General features: G+C 45.9%; 1 protein-coding gene across 1 annotated transcript in view; it reads left to right on the top strand.

Annotated features, from left to right (window-relative positions):
• Positions 1–4678: 4678 nt before the first annotated feature.
• Positions 4679–18878, top strand: part of LOC125428012 (calcium/calmodulin-dependent 3',5'-cyclic nucleotide phosphodiesterase 1B-like) — a 31444-nt gene continuing 17244 nt past the window's right edge. The window contains exon 1 of the mRNA XM_048487587.1: positions 4679–4788. Within this exon, the coding sequence (XP_048343544.1) occupies positions 4679–4788 (110 nt within the window). The remainder of the gene's footprint in view (positions 4789–18878) is intronic.

Genomic DNA, 18878 nt, shown 5'->3' with positions numbered 1-18878 from the left:
TTAATCAAACAGTGACATTACAGTGATGTTGTGACATCAGTTCCATTTATCTAGAAATGACATTTATCTAGAAATGCTAGGGTGTCCCAGTGATACGTGACCCCACATTCCATTACGCAAACAGTGATGTTACGATGTGAGGTGACTCACCACAAAACCCATCTCTATCCTCTTATGTTTTTTTGGAGAAAGACTGGAGTCCATATTCTCTTCACGCTGCAGTCCCAATCTGGGTTGTGTCCTGGCAGCTGCTATGAGTTTGAAGAGGCAAAGAGTCCCTGTTGGTGTTTGCAAGGGCCTGCCACAACCAGTCATAAGAGGGTTAACTATTTGTATGTAAACAGGATGCTGATGTGGTATTGTAATGAGATGATTTATTGATTACGTATTGGTCAGTTATAGGGGTGTATCTAGGGAAAATGCAGCCCGGTGCAAAATCTGAGTCACCCCCACCCTCACCCCCGGTATGGGGAACTGCCGTTCCCCGCCATGACCAAACAGCTTTTTTTTGCACCAAGTCTTGAAGCCAGTGTATGGACCTGGGGGGAAGCAGGAGGGGTGACTAAATGGCCCCAGCCCAAGGACATTTGACCCCATATGTCTCCCTGAGTGGTACGCCCCTGGTCAGTCAGAATAGTCATTGCTCACATGTTAGCGAGCACGTACCTCAGAACTTATAAAGTTAACTTGTTTTCTTTGTTTCAGAGAATAGCACAGAAGACCGCATGAACAGGCAGAAGAGCATGTAAGAATAGAGTAGAACAAGATGTAGTCTTAAGTGTATAGTTAGTACTGTAAATATGTAACAGAACAGTACAGCATTTATTTGTTTTTATCGCATGTAACCCTCCCTGGAGCAGCAGTGGAGTAGGAGGTTAAGAGCTCGTGTATCTAATCTGGAGGAACCGGGTTTGATTCCCAGCTCTGCCGTCTCAGCTGTGGAGGCTTGTCTGGGGAATTCAGATTAGCCTGTACACTCCCACACCCGCCAGCTGGGTGACCTTGGGCTAGTCACAGCTTCTCGGAGCTCTCTCAGCCCCACCTACCTCACAGGGTGTTTGTTGTGAGGGGGGAAGGGCAAGGAGATTGTCAGCCCCTTTGAATCTCCTACAGGAGAGAAAGGGGGGATATAAACCCAAAACTCCTCCTCTTTAAAAAAAAATATGGCTCAGGGTGTGCTAGATTTTAACCAAGCAAAAGGGGCCACTAGGGGAGTCTGTCACATGTCTACTTATGGAAGGACCCTAACGTATGTGGAAATCTTCTGGTGTTCCAAGCATTTGCGAGTACGATGAACAATGGATACCTTTATGTTACACCTCATCTTCCTGCAACATCCTTCCCTAGCAAATACAAAATCTTCCACAGTGAACAGCAGAGCCAAGATTTCACCTTGTCTATATTCAATCTAGATAGTCCTAGTTCTAGGATCCCGGATGTCCGAGCGACCGGGTTTTAACAGGATCATGGGCAAATGATCGGGAGCGCATTTAGCATAACGATCTCTGGGTAAATCTTGAGGTAGGATGTATAGAGCCAGGAAAGAGGAATGGGGAAGAACAAACTGCTCTGTATTGAATGGTAGTAAAGATGGTCTCGAATCTTAGGCCAGGGATGGATAAAGAAGTAGCACAGAAATTCATGTGAAATGCTGAGAGTAAATACTATATTGAATATGCTTCAAGTCCGGCAGCTGGTTTTGAGCTGATAAAGAGGAGACTGGCTGTAAATTTCCCATGCAATATTCTCATTCTTCGCTGGCGCATCTCAGAGTGAAGAAAACATGAATCAGAATCAAATTCTGCCAAACTGTGATTGGAACCCTCAAAGGTTCTGGCCTATGTATTGCCCTAACAACATGCTCTATCGAGCGATGGGAAATCTTGCGTCTTCTTTTCCTTGTCCGCTTGTAGCCTGGTTTTTTCCCACACTGTTTCTTGGCCTTTACTTTCCAACTATGCAGTTCAAATGCAAACTATTCCTTAGTTATTCCACAACCTCGATTTCAGCTAGAAGCGAACTGCAACGTAGCAATCTGGTAGCATTCAGTAACTTCCCAGTCAGTGTTCGCAGTAGGGTGTTTATGGAATTCTGGGAATTAGCCCAGAAGAGAGCAAAGAAGCACATTTTCTAAAGTGTAAATATTCTTATGAGAGACTGGAATGTATGGGTTTAAATTATGAATTGAAAGGTACAAATTGGATATTAGGAAAAAAATTATGGTTATCGACCTAAGTTCGAGCTGTGTTCGACCTAAGTGCTCCGCACAACCACTGGGATCGACGTGGTTTTGTACCAGCTTCGCCCCGTGTAACGGTCAAATTTCCGACTCCAGTTGGGAACTACTACTTTTTCAGGGAACCACGCTCAAACGCAGCTCAATTCCAGTAAAGTGCGGAATCTCTGGTGCCAGGAGTCCTCCATTTAGCCAATCACAGCTGAGTGTTTCGGGCATGTGTACAGCTGGCCAATCAAAAAACGCCACCTTCGTCCCTCCATTCCTGTGGCAGTTTTTTTTATAACCTGTGTGGGGATAGACGGAACATGGCTGTAGAACAGTTGCCAATCGGAACGGAGCGACGAAGAGGCACAGGATATTCCGCCCTCCGAGCTGGGATCAAGCTGGTTGCAGTGGGGAACAACAATGGCTTCGACCTAGGTTAGTACCCTTCTCAGGGAACTGGGTCGAACCTATTTTACTCCTGTGCGGAATCGCCCACCGTGAAGCTTTATCTGTTATATTAAACAGAGGATGAGCTTCCCAGTTTTATAAATATATACTTTCACACAAACATGTCATCAGGGTCAGATTCTGGGGGTTGAAGTCCAGGGCTCCAAGAACCAACACCCTCCCTAGAAAAGCAGGCTGTGTTCTAAGAATCCATTACCATTAGATGGGGTTGGGGACCACAAAGTCCAAAATCTACAGCTATTTAACTAATAAAAGAAATACATTTTAAGTTACCAGAAAAATGCCTGTCATTTTTTACATTTCTTTTTATTGTTATTATAAAAGGCCACTATACCAACAGACATGCTATATTCATTATACGAGGAAAAAAATAAAATGCATGAATGACTTCTTGCATTTATCATTTCAGTGTGTTATAAATAAAAGCCATGCTTCCACAAATGTTATTTGGAAGTGTCATTTGCTTTCCCATTGTATGTCTTTTTTCACCACATATTCTTGTAGGCCAGCCTATTGAAAGTCGGGGAGGGGTAGCTGGCGACGCTGCTTTCCCATGCAAAGTTATGCAGGATTCCAACAGCGAACAGAAGAGAAGTAGTTAATTCAAGATCGCCGCTTGGCACTGCGTTCCTCCGTCAGGCTAACAAAATGAGGGATGCCCTGAATTTCACATGGAACTTACATTCAGGCAAAAGCAATGGCAAACCACCTCTGGAAGTCTCTTGCCTCGAAAACACTACAGGGTCGCCTATTGTCAGATGTGACTTGACCACACACACAAACACACACAGGGAGTTCTCATAAAATAGAGTGAACGCACACCCACACATGAATTTACCCATATCCAGACATTCCTCTCAATTCGGCATTATCAAATGCTGAGTCAGGAAGCCATAAGAGGCGCAAAGACAGAGGTGGGATCCAGCAGGTTCTCACAGGCTCCCGAGAGTAGGTTACTAATTATTTTGTGTGTGTGCGAGGAGGGGCTGGGGTGGTGATTTTGCCACGTGATTTTTGCCTTAGTTACGCCCCTCCTCCACTCCTCAGCAGAAGCGCGCAGAACTTGAATCAGTCTAGCAGGAGGTGCACCGGCGTGCGTGGCAGCCTGCGCCTGCATGCATTCGTTTCCCACCCAAGGACGTGGCTGCCAGCAGCTCAGGTCTTTCCACAACCAGCCCAGTAATGCCCCGCCCAGGAATGGCCGGCCACGCCCCCGTCATGCCCCACCCAGCCCCATTGGCGCTACGCCACAGTTTGAATCCCACCACCATGGGAACCTGTTACTAAAATTGTTGAATCCCACCACTGCGCAAAGATAACTTCACTCCTGTAAGCCCCTGGGAAAACTTTTACAAACTGGAGAGAACTGCAGGTGCGGAGGCCCCGTGGGGTTGGCAGGGTTGCATTCAGACACGTTGAGTCCCTCAATTGTGACACATTTAGGAATCCCAATAGTATTACTAGAAAATGGCCATATAACAGCTTCTAGTGATTTTTTTTTGGAAGTCCAGGAGACCAATAAGATTGTGAGGGGTGTGAGCTAGGTACCCCAGTACCCTTTTTGGTTTCTAAGGTGCTCAAAACTAGCTGTTCCACAACAGACCAACATGGCTACCCTCTGAAAGTAATCATGGGACAGTCTCCCAGGGAGGTGTCAGTCACAACAGCTGGGGTACAATAGGTTTCTTGGTTGTTGTGGTTATACTGCACTGTACTCATTGGTCTTCTTTTGTGGGTTTATTGCAGGGAGGCGTGCCTGCTCCTCTCACTTTCGATCTTCGGGAAGCAGCTGAAAATGGTTTTATTAGGACTGCATTCAATTCTTGACAGGTTGGCCGCTAAATAGGATGAATTTGGAATCGCTGAGAGCGTTTTGGTAGAGTGCAAGACTGGTTTAAACAGAGGGGTTTGGTCGGTCGCTCGGTCGTTCGGTCTTTCGGTCGTTCGGTCGCTCGGTTCTTAAGCTAGTTGTTAGTTAGGGAAGGCATGGCAGAGACCACCAGTCTGGAGAAGGAAGGAACTAGTAGCTTTTTCACCAAAGATGTTACTGGGCAGCCTGATGGAGAAAAAGAGAAGGAGAAATGTGCTGGAAAGAGGTATGTCTGTTCTCATTGAAGCAAGCGGAGCCTGCCTCTTTCTTTAGTCAAGGCTGGGAAGATGACACTCAAGATGGGGGGGGGGGGCGGATTTATGCCCTTGAGCTCTGAGGCTCGGCAGCATGAGAACTTTCCTCAAGATGTCCCCGATCTGCCTGATTCAACTATGCGTGATCCGCTCTTGGTGGGATGTTATTCTGCCTACACTCCTTGTTATGGATGCTCTGATTTCAAACAGATCTGGATCAAGCCCTTTAAATGTTCAAGTTTTTAAAAGTTAAATCTATTATATGTATTGTATTGATATTGTCGGCCACCCTGAGCTCCATAAGGAAGAAAGGTGGCTAATACATATTTTAAATAAATTCAGCTGTTCATTAACTCAGCTAGATCACTGTCTAAGGCCCCTTCCGCACACGCAACATAATGCATTTTCAAACCACTTTCACAGCTGTTTGCAAGTGGATTTTGCCATTCTACACAGCTTCAAAAGGCACTGAAAACAGTTTGAAAGTGCATTATTCTGCATGTGCGGAATGAGCCTAAGTTTGGAGAGAATCCAGAACCTGACTTTGCAAACTTGGAGTTTTTATGGGAATGGGGCAGAGATGTTTGGTGGAATCTCTAACGTGAATTAATTCCGGCGTTATCAAACTATCTTGCTATAACCCTCTTATCTCACCGGCCAGAGCTATCCCAATACCACAAAGCTTATTAATTGTATCTCTGGCTCCGCAGAGAACAAAATAATTTGCCCCGTTTAAAGAATAAATAAAATGCCCAGTATTTAAAGAACACAGTTCCAAAGGAATGATTAAAATAGAAAGTCTCCTTCATGCCAGTCCAGTCCGATTCTTCACCTTCTCCATAATGTTTCAATCCGCTCTCAGTCGGTGGCATCGTGTGGTTCAGCCTAAAGCATTCTGGCAAAATGTAAGTCAGTTTACTTTAAGTTCATCAGGAATGAACTGCATAATATTTTCTGGTGTGTTTTTTTTAAAGCCAAAAAAACCCCCTAGATGAATTCTGAAACATCTGCTTGCATTTACTTTAGCAGCTAAAGTGATAGTAGGACTTTTGAATCTTGAGGTACACTTCTTCACTCCAAATGTGGCATTGGATGTTTGGACGAGATGCTCCATAACACTGGGCCACTCCCCACTTACCTCTTCTAAGTGCAACGCCGCAGCGACCCCACGTAGAAAAGCCTCCGCGGCTTTTGACCATGGAAGTTGTTGTTCCCCACTCATTTGCCATTCAGGAAATAACTTGTGGCGAGAACAGAGCAGGAGTTCCGTGGCTTGTCGAGCGTTCTGATTGGCTGGCTGCGTGTGCGTCATGGACGCGATGGAAGTGGTTATTCGAAGACGGGCCTCCATTTTGGTTGGCTGACACGAGAAGTCAGGGCAAAATCAATTTCAGTTTCCACCGCCCACAACCTCGTGTGCTCAGCGGCACTTTGCCGCGAATGGTAAACTGCCAAGCCGCATAGCCGTAAAGCTTGAGCAAAGGGAGCAATGTTGGCACGTTGCGTTGTGCACACATCTCAATTTCTGTGAACGTGCATTGTAAAAGAGGATGTCGCCTAGTGTCTAAGCCGCCAATTCGCGTCACGTGGCAGCTTTTCTGACGGGGACACCCTCCCTAAACAAAATGGAGGATCCGTTTTCCTAATTGGCCGGAAAGCTGTGCATCACAGCGAATCAACCACGCGTAAACAGCCGAGGTTCCCCACCACCCCGCAGCAACTGCGGGGTTTTGGAAAATGTTGCTCTTTGAAGAGGACCTAATTTGACGCGCGCCAAGGAGGTGGGAGAGCGGCAAATTCTGGGCAGCTGCGCAGTGGCCGCTGGTGATGTGGGGAACGTCCAGGATCCCCGTGTCTTATCAAGAGGTGACCCCACGGCTTATGGTGAGTGGGGAGCGGGCCACTGTTGTCATTGGATGGTTCCCCATTTGAAGGTGGGGAACGCACTGATTGATTTCAAAGAGATTGGGATCAAACCCTTGGAGAGGAGTAAAAAGGTAAACATTTTGGCACTCTTTCAAATGTGCATTACTATTCCTTGTTCCTTGGTTTTATATCAGTAACCAATCCTTTTGTTGGGATTTTGCAAGAATCTGTCACGACTCAGTTATAAAAAGGGTCTTACAGGCCCCTCCAACTCCTTGCTCAATGCAGGATCAGCCTAGAGCAGGGGTCTCAACCGGCACCACAATGTCCAGGTCTTCCGTGGACAACAATTCCCACCAGCCCCTGCCAGCATGGCAGAGTGGGGAATCAAACCCGGTTCCTCCAGATTAGAGTACACCTGCTCTTGACCACTACGCCACTGCTGCTCCTCAATGCTGTGCCTCAATGGTAGAGCCTCTGTTTTGCAAGCAGAAGATCCCTGGTTCAGTCCTCGGCAACTCCAGTTAAAGGGATCAGGCAGCAAGTGATACACAAGACTCTTATCCAAGACCTTGGAGAGCTACTGCCAATCAGAGAAGTCAGTGCGGTCCCTGATGGACCAATAGCCTGACCCAATAGAAAGCTGCTTTGTATGTATATGAGAAATGTACGCCGGGGTCCCCAGCATTGTGCTGGTGAGTACTGTGGTGCCTGCCAATAGCTTTCCTGGTACCCACCAAGTGTTTTTGGGAAGTAGGTGGGGGCCTTGTGGGGCTTTTGGTCAGCATAGCTTCTGACTGGCATCCAGAGATCTGACTGGCTGTTTGTTAGGTCTTGGTCCTTGAGCCAATAAACGGACTCTGGATGTTTGATCAGTAGCATTTATTGAAGGCAGTAATTCCTAGACCCCACCCAGACACACTCAGACACACTCAGTTCTAGCGATCTGGCTTTCCTAGGCCGTTTTGTCCCTGTTCCAGTCCCGCTCCCATTTTCCCAGCAAAAGTGTGAAAAGAATTGTTTAGGAGCTGAGGCGTCTCAAGGACGGGAAAGGGAGAAAGTTATGCCACCTGTGAAACTTCCCCCCTGTGGTGCAATGGACAGATCCTTTTGCCCAAGGGCAGGATGTTTCTCAGGGTCTCGCCTAGTTATCTACATTTGTTATCAAGAAATGAACATCAAAAGAGAAGCAGAAGAAAGCAAGAGACGGACCCCCTTCTACATATCAATCAGCAGATACATCAATCAGGTTAAGCATAAGGCAGGATACATGGTCGCACCAGACCCCAGTCAGGAGTTGGTTCTGACACTGTTCAGATTAAAATATTGTTTCACTTGCAGCTGCTTCGCAGTGTTGGTTTTATTCTCTCTCACTCCTCTTTCTTGGTCTATTTTTTCAAAAAATCCCTCTTCTCCCCTGGGCTTCATGTGTAGGGAGCAGCAGTGGAGTAGTGGCTAAGAGCAGTGGCTAAGAGCAGGTGCACTCTGATCTGGAGGAACCAAGTTTGATTCCCAGCTCTGCTGCTTGAGTTGTGGAGGCTTATCTGGGGAATTCAGATTAGCCTGTACACTCCCACACACGCCAGCTGGGTGACCTTGGGCTAGTTACAGTTCCTCGGAGTTCTCTCAGCCCCACCTACCTCACAGGGTGTTTGTTGTGAGGGTGGAAGGGCAAGGAGATTGTAAGCCCCTTTGAGTCTCCTGCAGAAGAGAAAGGGGGGGGGAGATATAAATCCAAAACTACTACTACTACTACTACTACTACTACTACTACTACTACTACTACTACTACTACTACTACTACTACTACTACTACTACTACTACTACTACTACTACTACTACTACTACTACTACTACTACTACTACTACTACTACTACTACTCTTCTTCTTCTTCTTCTTCTTCTTCTTCTTCTTCTTCTTCTTCTTCTTCTTCTTCTTCTTCTTCTTCTTCTTCTTCTTCTTCTTCTTCTTCTTCTTCTTCTTCTTCTTCTTCTTCTTCTTCTTCTTCTTCTTCTTCTTCTTCTTCTTCTTCTTCTTCTTCCTTCTTCTTCTTCTTCTTCTTCTTCTTCTTCTTCTTCTTCTTCTTCTTCTTCTTCTTCTTCTTCTTCTTCTTCCTTCTTCTTCTTCTTCTTCTTCTTCTTCTTCTTCTTCTTCTTCTTCTTCTTCTTCTTCTTCTTCTTCTTCTTCTTCTTCTTCTTCTTCTTCTTCTTCTTCTTCTTCTTCTTCTTCTTCTTCTTGGTGTGACTCCACCTCTTGTGGCAGCCATTTTGTGGTTCTGCGTACCACCCTGTGTCAGAATTCCAAAGGCTGAGGACTATCATTCTTTTCCTACACTGCTTTTATTCCCCCCTCCTTCTCTAGATTTTTCCCATGCTCCCTCCCCTTTAAAAAGTATGGATCAGAGCCACAGCAATCTTAAAGTCCAAACTCACTTCAGCAAATAAAAACAATTACACAGAAAAGGGTCTACATAAAAGGACGATCCGGGATTCAAGTCTGCTGGCGCCCTTCCCCTGACATCAGCAAGCTTTCGATTAGTTGTCAAACATCATTGAATTAGCTCCTCGCACATCATCAGCGACATAATGTTTCGGTACGTAGGAGCAAATTTCATCATATCTGTTGCCCAAAAAGTGGGTGTCGGTAAACCATCTCAAGCTCCATCGACTCGCTGACTTCATGGGTCTGTCGGCGCGGCGAGGGGGAGGTTGGCTCTGACATCAGATCCACGGGCCACGTTCCCTCTCGAACATGTGGACAAATTTCACTCCTCGTCAAGACAATATTTGGCCGAGGAGCCCTCCATAAATCTCCGGGTTTTATAGGCCCGAAGTGCCAAGCTGGATTTGCCGTTTGATACTGGATTAAGCGTTTTAGGGCCGAGCCGGAGAAACCAAGCAAGGCTCCACAACCCAAACCACCGTGCTGAGATCTTGATTGGTGCGAAATGTTCAAAGCAGATAATCTTCGGGCAATGGTTTTCTTGTGGATTTTCCCTTTCGCACATTTTTTGATAAGACCCTCTGTCTTCCCCACATACAGAGGCAAACGTACCAGTCAGCAATTATATGATTTTTTTTTTTTGCCCGGCGTACATAGTGTGATGTTTTTCATCTGGTATGTCTTTGTCACTTTCATCGTGGGCTGTTTGACTGAATGGAAGGCAGACGTTACTCAGAACGGGAATGGAGACTGTTACTCTTCACTGGGGCTTTATTTAAAAAGGCCTGTTTTGACAGTGACGTTTACAGGAGCCTTTTATTCTGCCGTTGGCTGTAACCCTTCAAATGTAGATTTGTTAACAGGACAGTAATGCCTTTTAAAAAAATCTATGACTTTCCAACGGGCATTAAAATTGCATTTTTCATCAGCCAGGCAATGAAGCAGAAAAAGATGACATGCATATGAAATCCCCCTCCGCCTTCAATTGTGTCGAGGTTGCTAGAAATTTTAAGGCAGACCGACATCCCCCCTCCCTTTGGCGCTCATGTTTCCCCCCTCCCTTTAAATGTCAAATAATTAAGTTAATCTGGTAAAGCTCACAGAATGAATTGGAGTGAAATCAGAGGTCGTGATCCAGAGTTCAGTGGAGAAGAAGGCGTCCATCTCCCATTGAAGACAAAGGGACTTTTGCCAGGATCACGCCATGCACATTTTTACTCACGGAGTGCTTTCAACAATGGGGGCCCTGACGTCGAAACTCCATTCACTTCAACGGAGAGAGAAACTTTGTGGCCCGAAAGGGCAGAGTGGGAATGATTGATTCCTTCAGTTCAGCACTTTGATTGCTCTTGCATTTATTTTCTGCATTGCCTGGCGTTCCCCATTTATTCTAGTTTACCTAGGAGAATGTCTAAAATTAATCCCAGAAATGAAGGATGTACCATGTGCCACAATTTTTAGATTTTGGAATGCCCCCCTACACCCTGTCTCCAAGGCTCATTCCGCACACGCAGAATAATGCACTTTCAAACTGCTTTCAGTGCTCTTTGAAGCTGTGCGGAATAGCAAAATCCACTTGCAAACAGTTGTGAAAGTGATTTGAAAACGCATTATTTTGCGTGTGCGGAAGGGGCCCAATATATGTGCATAAAACACTGTCACAAAGCAGTCTTGCTGCAATGATATCTGCCATTGCATCGAGTTGATTTTATTTCCCTGGTGTTTTACTTGTGCTTCTGAATGCTGGTCAAACAATACATAGGGACAGATTATGCACAAGGAGTCTGCTGCGTGGCAGGGGCAAATGTTCATTGCAGCAATCATTGGGTATGGATGATTTCTCCAGCCCCACTTTCAATTTTCATTCCTCCTGCGGCAAGCGATACCCTGCCCTTTCCTTTCCTTCTTCACATTCCTTTTATTCCCCCCTTTCCTTCTCAATTTTTCATTCATTCCCGTTAATTAAAGTCAGTGTTGGCAGCATTGAGAAGGAAGAGGAGGAGGAGGAGAAAAAGAAGAAGAGTTTGCATTTACACCTTGTCTTTCCCTCCTGTAAGGGGTCTCAAAAGGGCTTAAAAAAAGAGGAGAAGAATTTGGATTTATTACCCCCCCCCCGCACCCTTTCTCTCCTTTAAGGAGACTCAAGGTGGCTTGCAAACTCCTTTCCCATCCCCATCCCCCCACAACAAACACTCTGTGAGGTGGGTGGGCTGAGAGAGTTCTGAGAGGATTGTGACTAACCCGAGGTCACCCAGCAGACCAATCCAGTTCACCAGATTAGAGTCCGCTGCTCATGTGGAGGAGTGGGGAATCGAACCCAGTTCTCCAGATTAGGGTCTGATGCTCATGTGGAGGAGCGGGAAAACAAATTCAGTTCACCAGATAAGATACCGCTGTTCACATGGATGAGTGGAGAATCCAGATTACAGTCCACCTGGCTCTCTGAAGTCTGATGAGAGCAGACTATGGAATATTTAACAAGGAAATCCTGTTGTAAGTCTGTCATGGGGAAGGGTGGCCTATACATCCAATAATAATTTTTTTAAAAGCTGGGAAAGTTTTGCCTTCCGGTTTGAACCTTTGCCAGCTTTCCGGCCACTGATTCAGTTGCTTTCCTGACTGTCATGATCTCTGATGTACCTCCAGTGGTGGGATCCAAAAATTTTAGTCACAGGTTCCCTTGCCAGCCCCCCCTCAGCAAAGGGGGCAGAGGCGTACCTAGACAAACCTGAGCCCTGGGCAAAACCTGAGTTGGATGCCCACCCCCCCATGGGCAGCCACCCCACCACGACCCCCCAATTTTTTTGGCACCAGGTCATTTCTAAATCATCATCACATTATAGAAAATGCCCCAACTCACAAATCTGAACACAGCAATGGTGAAACACACAGGTTCTTTGATAGAGACTGGCGAGATAAAAGGTACGAAAGGCTGAGAATCCATGAATTGCAGTACCTGAAAGGGATTAACCCAGTTCAGGGAGTGACATTATTAGTCACAATTGCTATATGGAACCTTCATGTTCAAAGGCAGGATGCCTCTTGGGGAGGCGAGGGCGTGGAGACGGAAAAGCGGACCCAATTAGTAACCCCCTCTCGGCACACACAAATAATTAGTAACCCACTCTCTGGAACTGGTGAGAACCTGCTGGATCCCACCTCTGTGTACCTCCCGTCAGTTGCCACAGATGGGATGTGTGAGCAAGACAGTGCCCACAATTTGTATGGTTTCTCATGAACACAAGTGCAGGGTAGATGCTTTTATTTATTTATTTCTTCAATTCAATTTATATACCGCCCGATCCCTGAAGGGCTCCGGGCGGTGAACAACATTATCTGAACATCAACAGGAGCAGTCATACAAATATAAATACATAGGCTCCATCCCATAAAATAGCTTAAAACTCATAAAAGCAGCGAAAAACCATAATACATAATAACAAGAGGCGTCCGACCCCAATTTAAAACCTACTCCCATGAGGGGGGGGGGACGGTGGGGCCCCTCAATATGAGGGGACCCTGATGTAACTGCCCCAGAGCAGTGAGGGGGCACCGTATCAGCAGCTGGACACTCCAAAGGCCTTCTAATATCAAACCTGAGAAACGTGACTTACCCCAGGTCTTCAGCAAAGGGTCCAGATATGAGGGGGAGTGGTGGTGACTCAGCCTCTTCAGCTGAAAAGTCCAGGCAGTACACGATGTGGAAAAACCTCCCTCTGAGACTTGGGAGAACTGCTGCCAGTCTGAATAGATAAAAGACATTGAAACAATCGAGCACGTCCTTTTAGAATGTGACTTATATGCTTCAATTAGAAGACAGCAGATAGATCTTCATACTGAGAATTATGTCCTCTCACGGATAGAGTTAAGGCTTTTTATCTGCTCTGTGATCAATGCCCTCAGAGATCCTTAGACGTGGCTAAATTCTTGGCGCTGGTGCAACAGATCCGCCTTAGATCTTAGTATTTATTGACTGCTATTCTTTTAAACAACTTTTAATTAACTATTTATAATGTGTGTATCTATTAATCCTAACCTAATCCTAATCCTCCTCATCCCTTCTGTTGTACTATAATCTTGTGCCAATAAAAGGTTGATGATGATGATGAGTAGACAAAACTGAAGAAGAATTTGGATTTATACTCCCCTTTCTCTCCTATAAGAAAACAAAAAGGGGCTTACAAACTCCTTCCCCTTCTTCTCCTCACAACAGACACCCTGTGACTAATAATGTAATTCCCTGAACTGGGTTAATCCCGTTCAGGTACTTCAATTCATTGATTCTCAGCTTTACGCGGCCTGGGACCATCGTATCTTCGAGACCGCATCACCCTATATGTCCCTGTACGGCCTCTCCGATCCATGGAGGCCAATCTACTAGTGGTCCCTGGCCCTTCAGTGATGCGGCTGGCCTCCACACGGGCCAGGGCCTTTACGGCTCTGGCCCCGGCCTGGTGGAATGGTCTTCCTCCAGCTGTCCGGGCCCTGCGGGACCTTGGTGAGTTCCGCAGGGCCTTTAAGATGGAGCTGTTCCGCTGGGCCTTTGGAGGAACCGGCCGCTGATGGTGCCCCCCCTCCTGTGGCCCTTGACATCTGGGCCATTCATCATCTAACGAGACTCGCCATGCCTCCCTTTTTGGGGGGGAGGGAATTTTAAAACTGGAACGCTGGGCGCCACTCTATTTCATTGAGATTTATTGTATAATCCTTGGAATTAATTTTTTAGTCTTTTATCGCTGCTTTTAAATGTTTAACTATTTTATATTGTTACCCCTACATGCTGTACACCGCCCAGAGCCCTTCGGGGATGGGGCAGTATAAAAGCCTAATAAAATAAATAAATAAAAATAAATAAATAAATAGGTGGGGCCAAGAGAGTTCAGAGAGAACTGTGACTGACCCAAGGTCGTAGGAGAGGGGAAACAAACGCAGTTCACCAGATTAGAGTCCACTGCTCATGTGGAGGAGCGGGGAATCGAACCCAGTTCTCCAGATTAGAGTCTGATGCTCTTAACCACCACACCACACTGGCTCACAACACTGACCTCGGTGGACTAAGCTGCATGTGCGTTCGCTGTCATTTTTATGACAATGAGCAATTGCTGGGCAGGATTTTCTCCCGCTGAGAGATTTTGCTTGTACCATATCCTAGAAAGGTTACCATAGATCAGTGATGGCGAACCTTTTTGAGACCAAGTGCCCAAATGCAACCCAAAACCCACTTATTTATTGCAAAGTGCCAACACAGCCATTTAACCTGAATACTGAGGTTTTCGTTTGGAAAAAAACAGTTGGCTCCGAGGCATGCGTTACTCAGGAGAAAGTTTGGTGGTAGTCGGTGGCTTTTCTTTGGAGCAACCGGGCAACTCTTCGAACGGGTGAATCACGACCCTAGGAGGGTTTACTCAGAAGCAAGCCCCATTGCCAGCAATCGAGCTTACTCCCAGGTAAAGGATCACACTTTAGTTCTTCGCATGAAAATCAGTGGGGTTTAACAGTTTAACAGGGTTACCTACACTGCTTCCCCAAAACTAGGTCTTAGGTTTAATGCTAATAATCGAGCCCAGCGGTCAGGCCAGCCAAGATGTTGGGGGGGGGGGCGATTCCCCCCACATGACGAACTCTGTTTGCGAGTGCCCACAGAGAGGCCTCGGAGTGCCACCTCTGGCACCCGTGCCATAGGTTCGCCACCACTGCCATAGATAGAGCCAACTGGTGTTGAGAGTTCTTTCAAAAATGTCTCTGGCTACCACATGATCATTGTTATCACCTCATGAGGAGTGTTTGAAAAATCTGAGCAAGTGCATTGCTTGATAAAGCAAGCCGAGCTTCCTTCGCACAAACGTTTGTGCGGCACTTCAGTCTGCCGCCGAGCGCAACGCCTTCCGGGTCCCAGAGGTGCCTCCATTTCCAAGGCAATTGCTATTAATAGTGTGCTTTTCTATTTGCGAAGCATGAGGGATCTATAAAAACAAAAACTATTAATGCAGCAGGGAATTTTCCCACAGCAACGACAAATCAAAGCCACATTTCATTCGTAAGAATGTTGTAAATTAAGGATTTGTTTCCGCCTTACCTCTGTCAACCTATTTTATACCAGGCTGAGTTGAGAGTGCTTGCTGGGGGGGGATTGGAGCAAATTGCTTTGTCATGTGACCGCCGTGCCCTTTGACCCACCGCATTTAATCTTGGCATGCCTTCCGCTGCCATGGCTCGAAGTTATCTTTGTTCTCATGGTGCAGAATACTTATGAAGCATTGGGAAATGAAAAAGTTCGACACGGAGGAACGGGAGGGAACATCTCACCCTTCCGTTGCCGGATACTCGAAGCGATGCTTATGTTTCTGTCAACAATGCAAACACATCAAATGGAGCCGTTCATATTTGTGCAACTGAGATTGCTTGCAGGCGTCTTTCATATTGCCACATACAATTTTTCCATCCGGTGTGTTTACTAATGTTTTGGTGGCATGCATTTGCTATTGTATGATGCCTCCACTTTAAGGCGGAAACCAAAAAGAATGCTGAGAAAAGAAGCAATAATGAAAATTAATCATATGTATCTTTATTGCAGCAGTGGCATAGTGGTTAAGAGCAGGTGTACTCTAATCTGGAGGAACCGGGTTTGATTCTCCCACTCTGCCACTTGAGCTGTGGAGGCTTAACTGTGGAACTAGATTAGCCTGTGCACTCCAACACACGCCAGCTGGGTGACCTTGGGCTAGTCACAGCTCTACGGAGCTCTCTCAGCCCCACCTACCTCACAGGGTGTTTGTTGTGAGGGGGGAAGGGAAAGGAGTTTGTACGCCCCTTTGAATCTCCTACAGGAGAGAAAGGGAGGATATAAATCCAAGTCTTCTTCTCATTGCACAGCGCTTAAAGAACTAATGTTAAAAACTGTTAAATGCCGAAAGTTACAATAATTCAATAGAAATTTGAATCCAAAGATTGCATCTCTGAAGACACTAAAACATCACCTTGATCGGTTGCATTGATTGATTTAACGTGTTTTGACCTGATAGGTCTTCTTCGCTCCTTTATTTCCCTTAAAGTTTTTATTAATTTTGAGGTTTTTAGGAGAAATTGATTTGTACTAGCACAAATTCTGTGAATTTCTATCTGGCTAAGGACAGATAGTTGGTCATTCTTTACCATCCGTTATATGAGTTCCGAAATTAATAGAGGCTGCTTTCTGATTACATGACCTACTCTTGACTGGAGATTCATAACCAACTGTTCTGCCGGATTCCTTGTGACTTTTGCATTATTCGGAACTGTTCGATGAGTACTGTTTGTGTGTCCGTGCACTTCGGCCTCGGAAAAAGACCTATCAGGTCGAAACATGTCAGGCCGATCGATGAAACAGGACATTATTAATTTTAAGCATTCTTTCTGCTATTCTCAACCTTTTTTTTTTTAGTTCCTAGCTTATTATATAGGTTGAATTCCCAGAGAAAGTGTGAAAAGAGTTGTTTGGAGGCTTAGGCCTCCTCAAGGCCCTGCGATAGGGATAGATGCACCCACCTGTCTCACTTCCCCCCTTCGGCCAATAGGCACATCCTGTTTCCCCAGGCTTCCAAGGTCATTTGCCTAGTTGTCTACAATTCAGTGTCAAAGCTATAAACATAAAGGAAAGAAAGAAGAGAAGAAGAAGAATTTGGATTTATATCCCCCCTTTCTCTCCTGCAGGAGACTCAAAGGGGCTTACAATCTCCTTGCCCTTCCCCCCTCACAACAAACACCCTGTGAGGTAGGTGGGGCTGAGAGAGCTCCAAGAAGCTGTGACTAGCCCAAGGTCACCCAGCTGGCGCGTGTGGGAGTGTACAGGCTAATCTGAATTCCCCAGATAAGCCTCCACAGCTCAGGCGGCAGAGCTGGGAATCAAACCCGGTTCCTCCAGATTAGATACACGAGCTCTTAACCTCCTACGCCACTGCAAAGAGCAAGGAAGGCCCTTTACATATCAATCAAGGTGCATATCAATAAGGTTACACTAAAGTTACAGCCAGGTTACATATGCCAGGCTCCGTTCCTGACAGGTAACTAGTACAACATTGGCCCTTTCCACACAAATCCTCTGAAATATTTCTGAAAGGTTTTCAATTCCCCCTCTTTACACTGATGTATGTCTGCACTCGCCCCCTCGAAATGTTTCCTGGCTGGCATTACATTACATTTTCCTTCTTTTGTTTTTTAGTTCTGTGTTGAATCGATGCTTCAGTGCTTCGCAGTCTCACGCTGCCTTCTATACTCCTCACATTTCCCTCTGTAGTACAGTGACACATCTCACCGTGACATTTCTCTGAAGATACCAGCCATAGCTGTGGATGAAACATTAAGGGCAAAAAACCACTAGACCACAGCCACTCACAAAAACGACAACAGCCAGCCTCAAACTGTTGAAGCAGCGGATTTACTCGGAGTAGACCACCTTGCAGGATGCAATGTAGACAAGAACTGACAGACACACAGTCACCAGTGCAGTTCTATTTATTGCTATCTACTGACAAAGTGCTTCGCCAGACCACAGGTGTTTTCAGGCACACATCACTCTGCTGTCTGTGCTAACTATATACAAAAGTGGTACCAATCAGGTGCCCTCACCTTATCAGGTTTTGCACACGGTACAAGCTGTGCACTCGGTCCTAATCTGCACACGGCACCTGCTAGAAGGAGGGTCCAGCTGTCATTTAGATTTTGCTCATCTAAACATTCACACATGTTCTGACACAAACTTTCCCCTCATTAATGTTTTCTATATTGTTTATAGAAAGTTCATGTATCATTTACACCCTTTTTTGATATACAAGGTCTCATGAACTAATAGCTCTAGTGGGGATGGCTTATGACAAAGCTGATGATTTTGGACACACCAAGAAGAAGAGGAGGAGGAGGAGGAGTTTGGATTTATATCCCACCTTTCTCTCGTGTAAGGAGAGTCAAGGTGGCGCCCAAGCTCCTTTCCCTTCCTCTCCCCACAACAGACCCCTTGTGAGGTAGGTGGGGCTGAGAGCGTTCTGAGAGAACTGTCACTAGCCCAAGGTCACCCAGCAGGAATGTAGGAGTGTGGAAACACATTTGGGTCACCAGATAAGCCTCTGCCACTCTGGTGATGGATTGGGGAATCAAACCCAGTTCTCCAGATTAGAATCCACCTGCTTCTTAACCACCAAGCCACACTGGCTCTCAACAGAGCTGATGGTTTTGACCTTGGCAGGAGGTGAATGAAGAAGCAGGGAATATTTGTTCATCTCCTCTCCAGAACAAAGAAAATGCAGCATTTGTGTTTGTACTCCTAACTCCTATTTGAAAAGAAGAAGCAGCCTTCGGGCCTCTGTGAGAACCTTTTCCAGTTAGTAATAAGTCATCTAGTGTAGGATCCAACAAAGAATAGAACTTGACCTTTTCTACAAAGTGCCATACAACTACAACCGTGTATCATTTATATACAGGACTGAGGCAGTGATGCACAAGAAGGACACATGCTTTACAAAATCGAAAAAACACTGGAAAAAGAAAGAACATAAGAACATAAGAACATAAGAACTAGCCTGAAGGATCAGACCAGAGTCCATCTAGTCCAGCTCTCTGCTACTCGCAGTGGCCCACCAGGTGCCTTTGGGAGCTCACATGCAGGATGTGAACGCAATGGCCTTCTGCGGCTGTTGCTCCCGATCACCTGGTCTGCTAAGGCATTTGCATGATGAAAGTATCATCATGGCTTCAGTGTGCTCAAGAGAAAAGCAGAGGGA

The sequence above is a fragment of the Sphaerodactylus townsendi genome, linkage group LG03 (assembly GCF_021028975.2).
Source record: "Sphaerodactylus townsendi isolate TG3544 linkage group LG03, MPM_Stown_v2.3, whole genome shotgun sequence".
Taxonomy (NCBI): domain Eukaryota; kingdom Metazoa; phylum Chordata; class Lepidosauria; order Squamata; family Sphaerodactylidae; genus Sphaerodactylus; species Sphaerodactylus townsendi.
The sequence above is the reverse complement of the archived record's forward strand: the minus strand, read 5'-3'. Positions and strand labels throughout refer to the sequence as shown.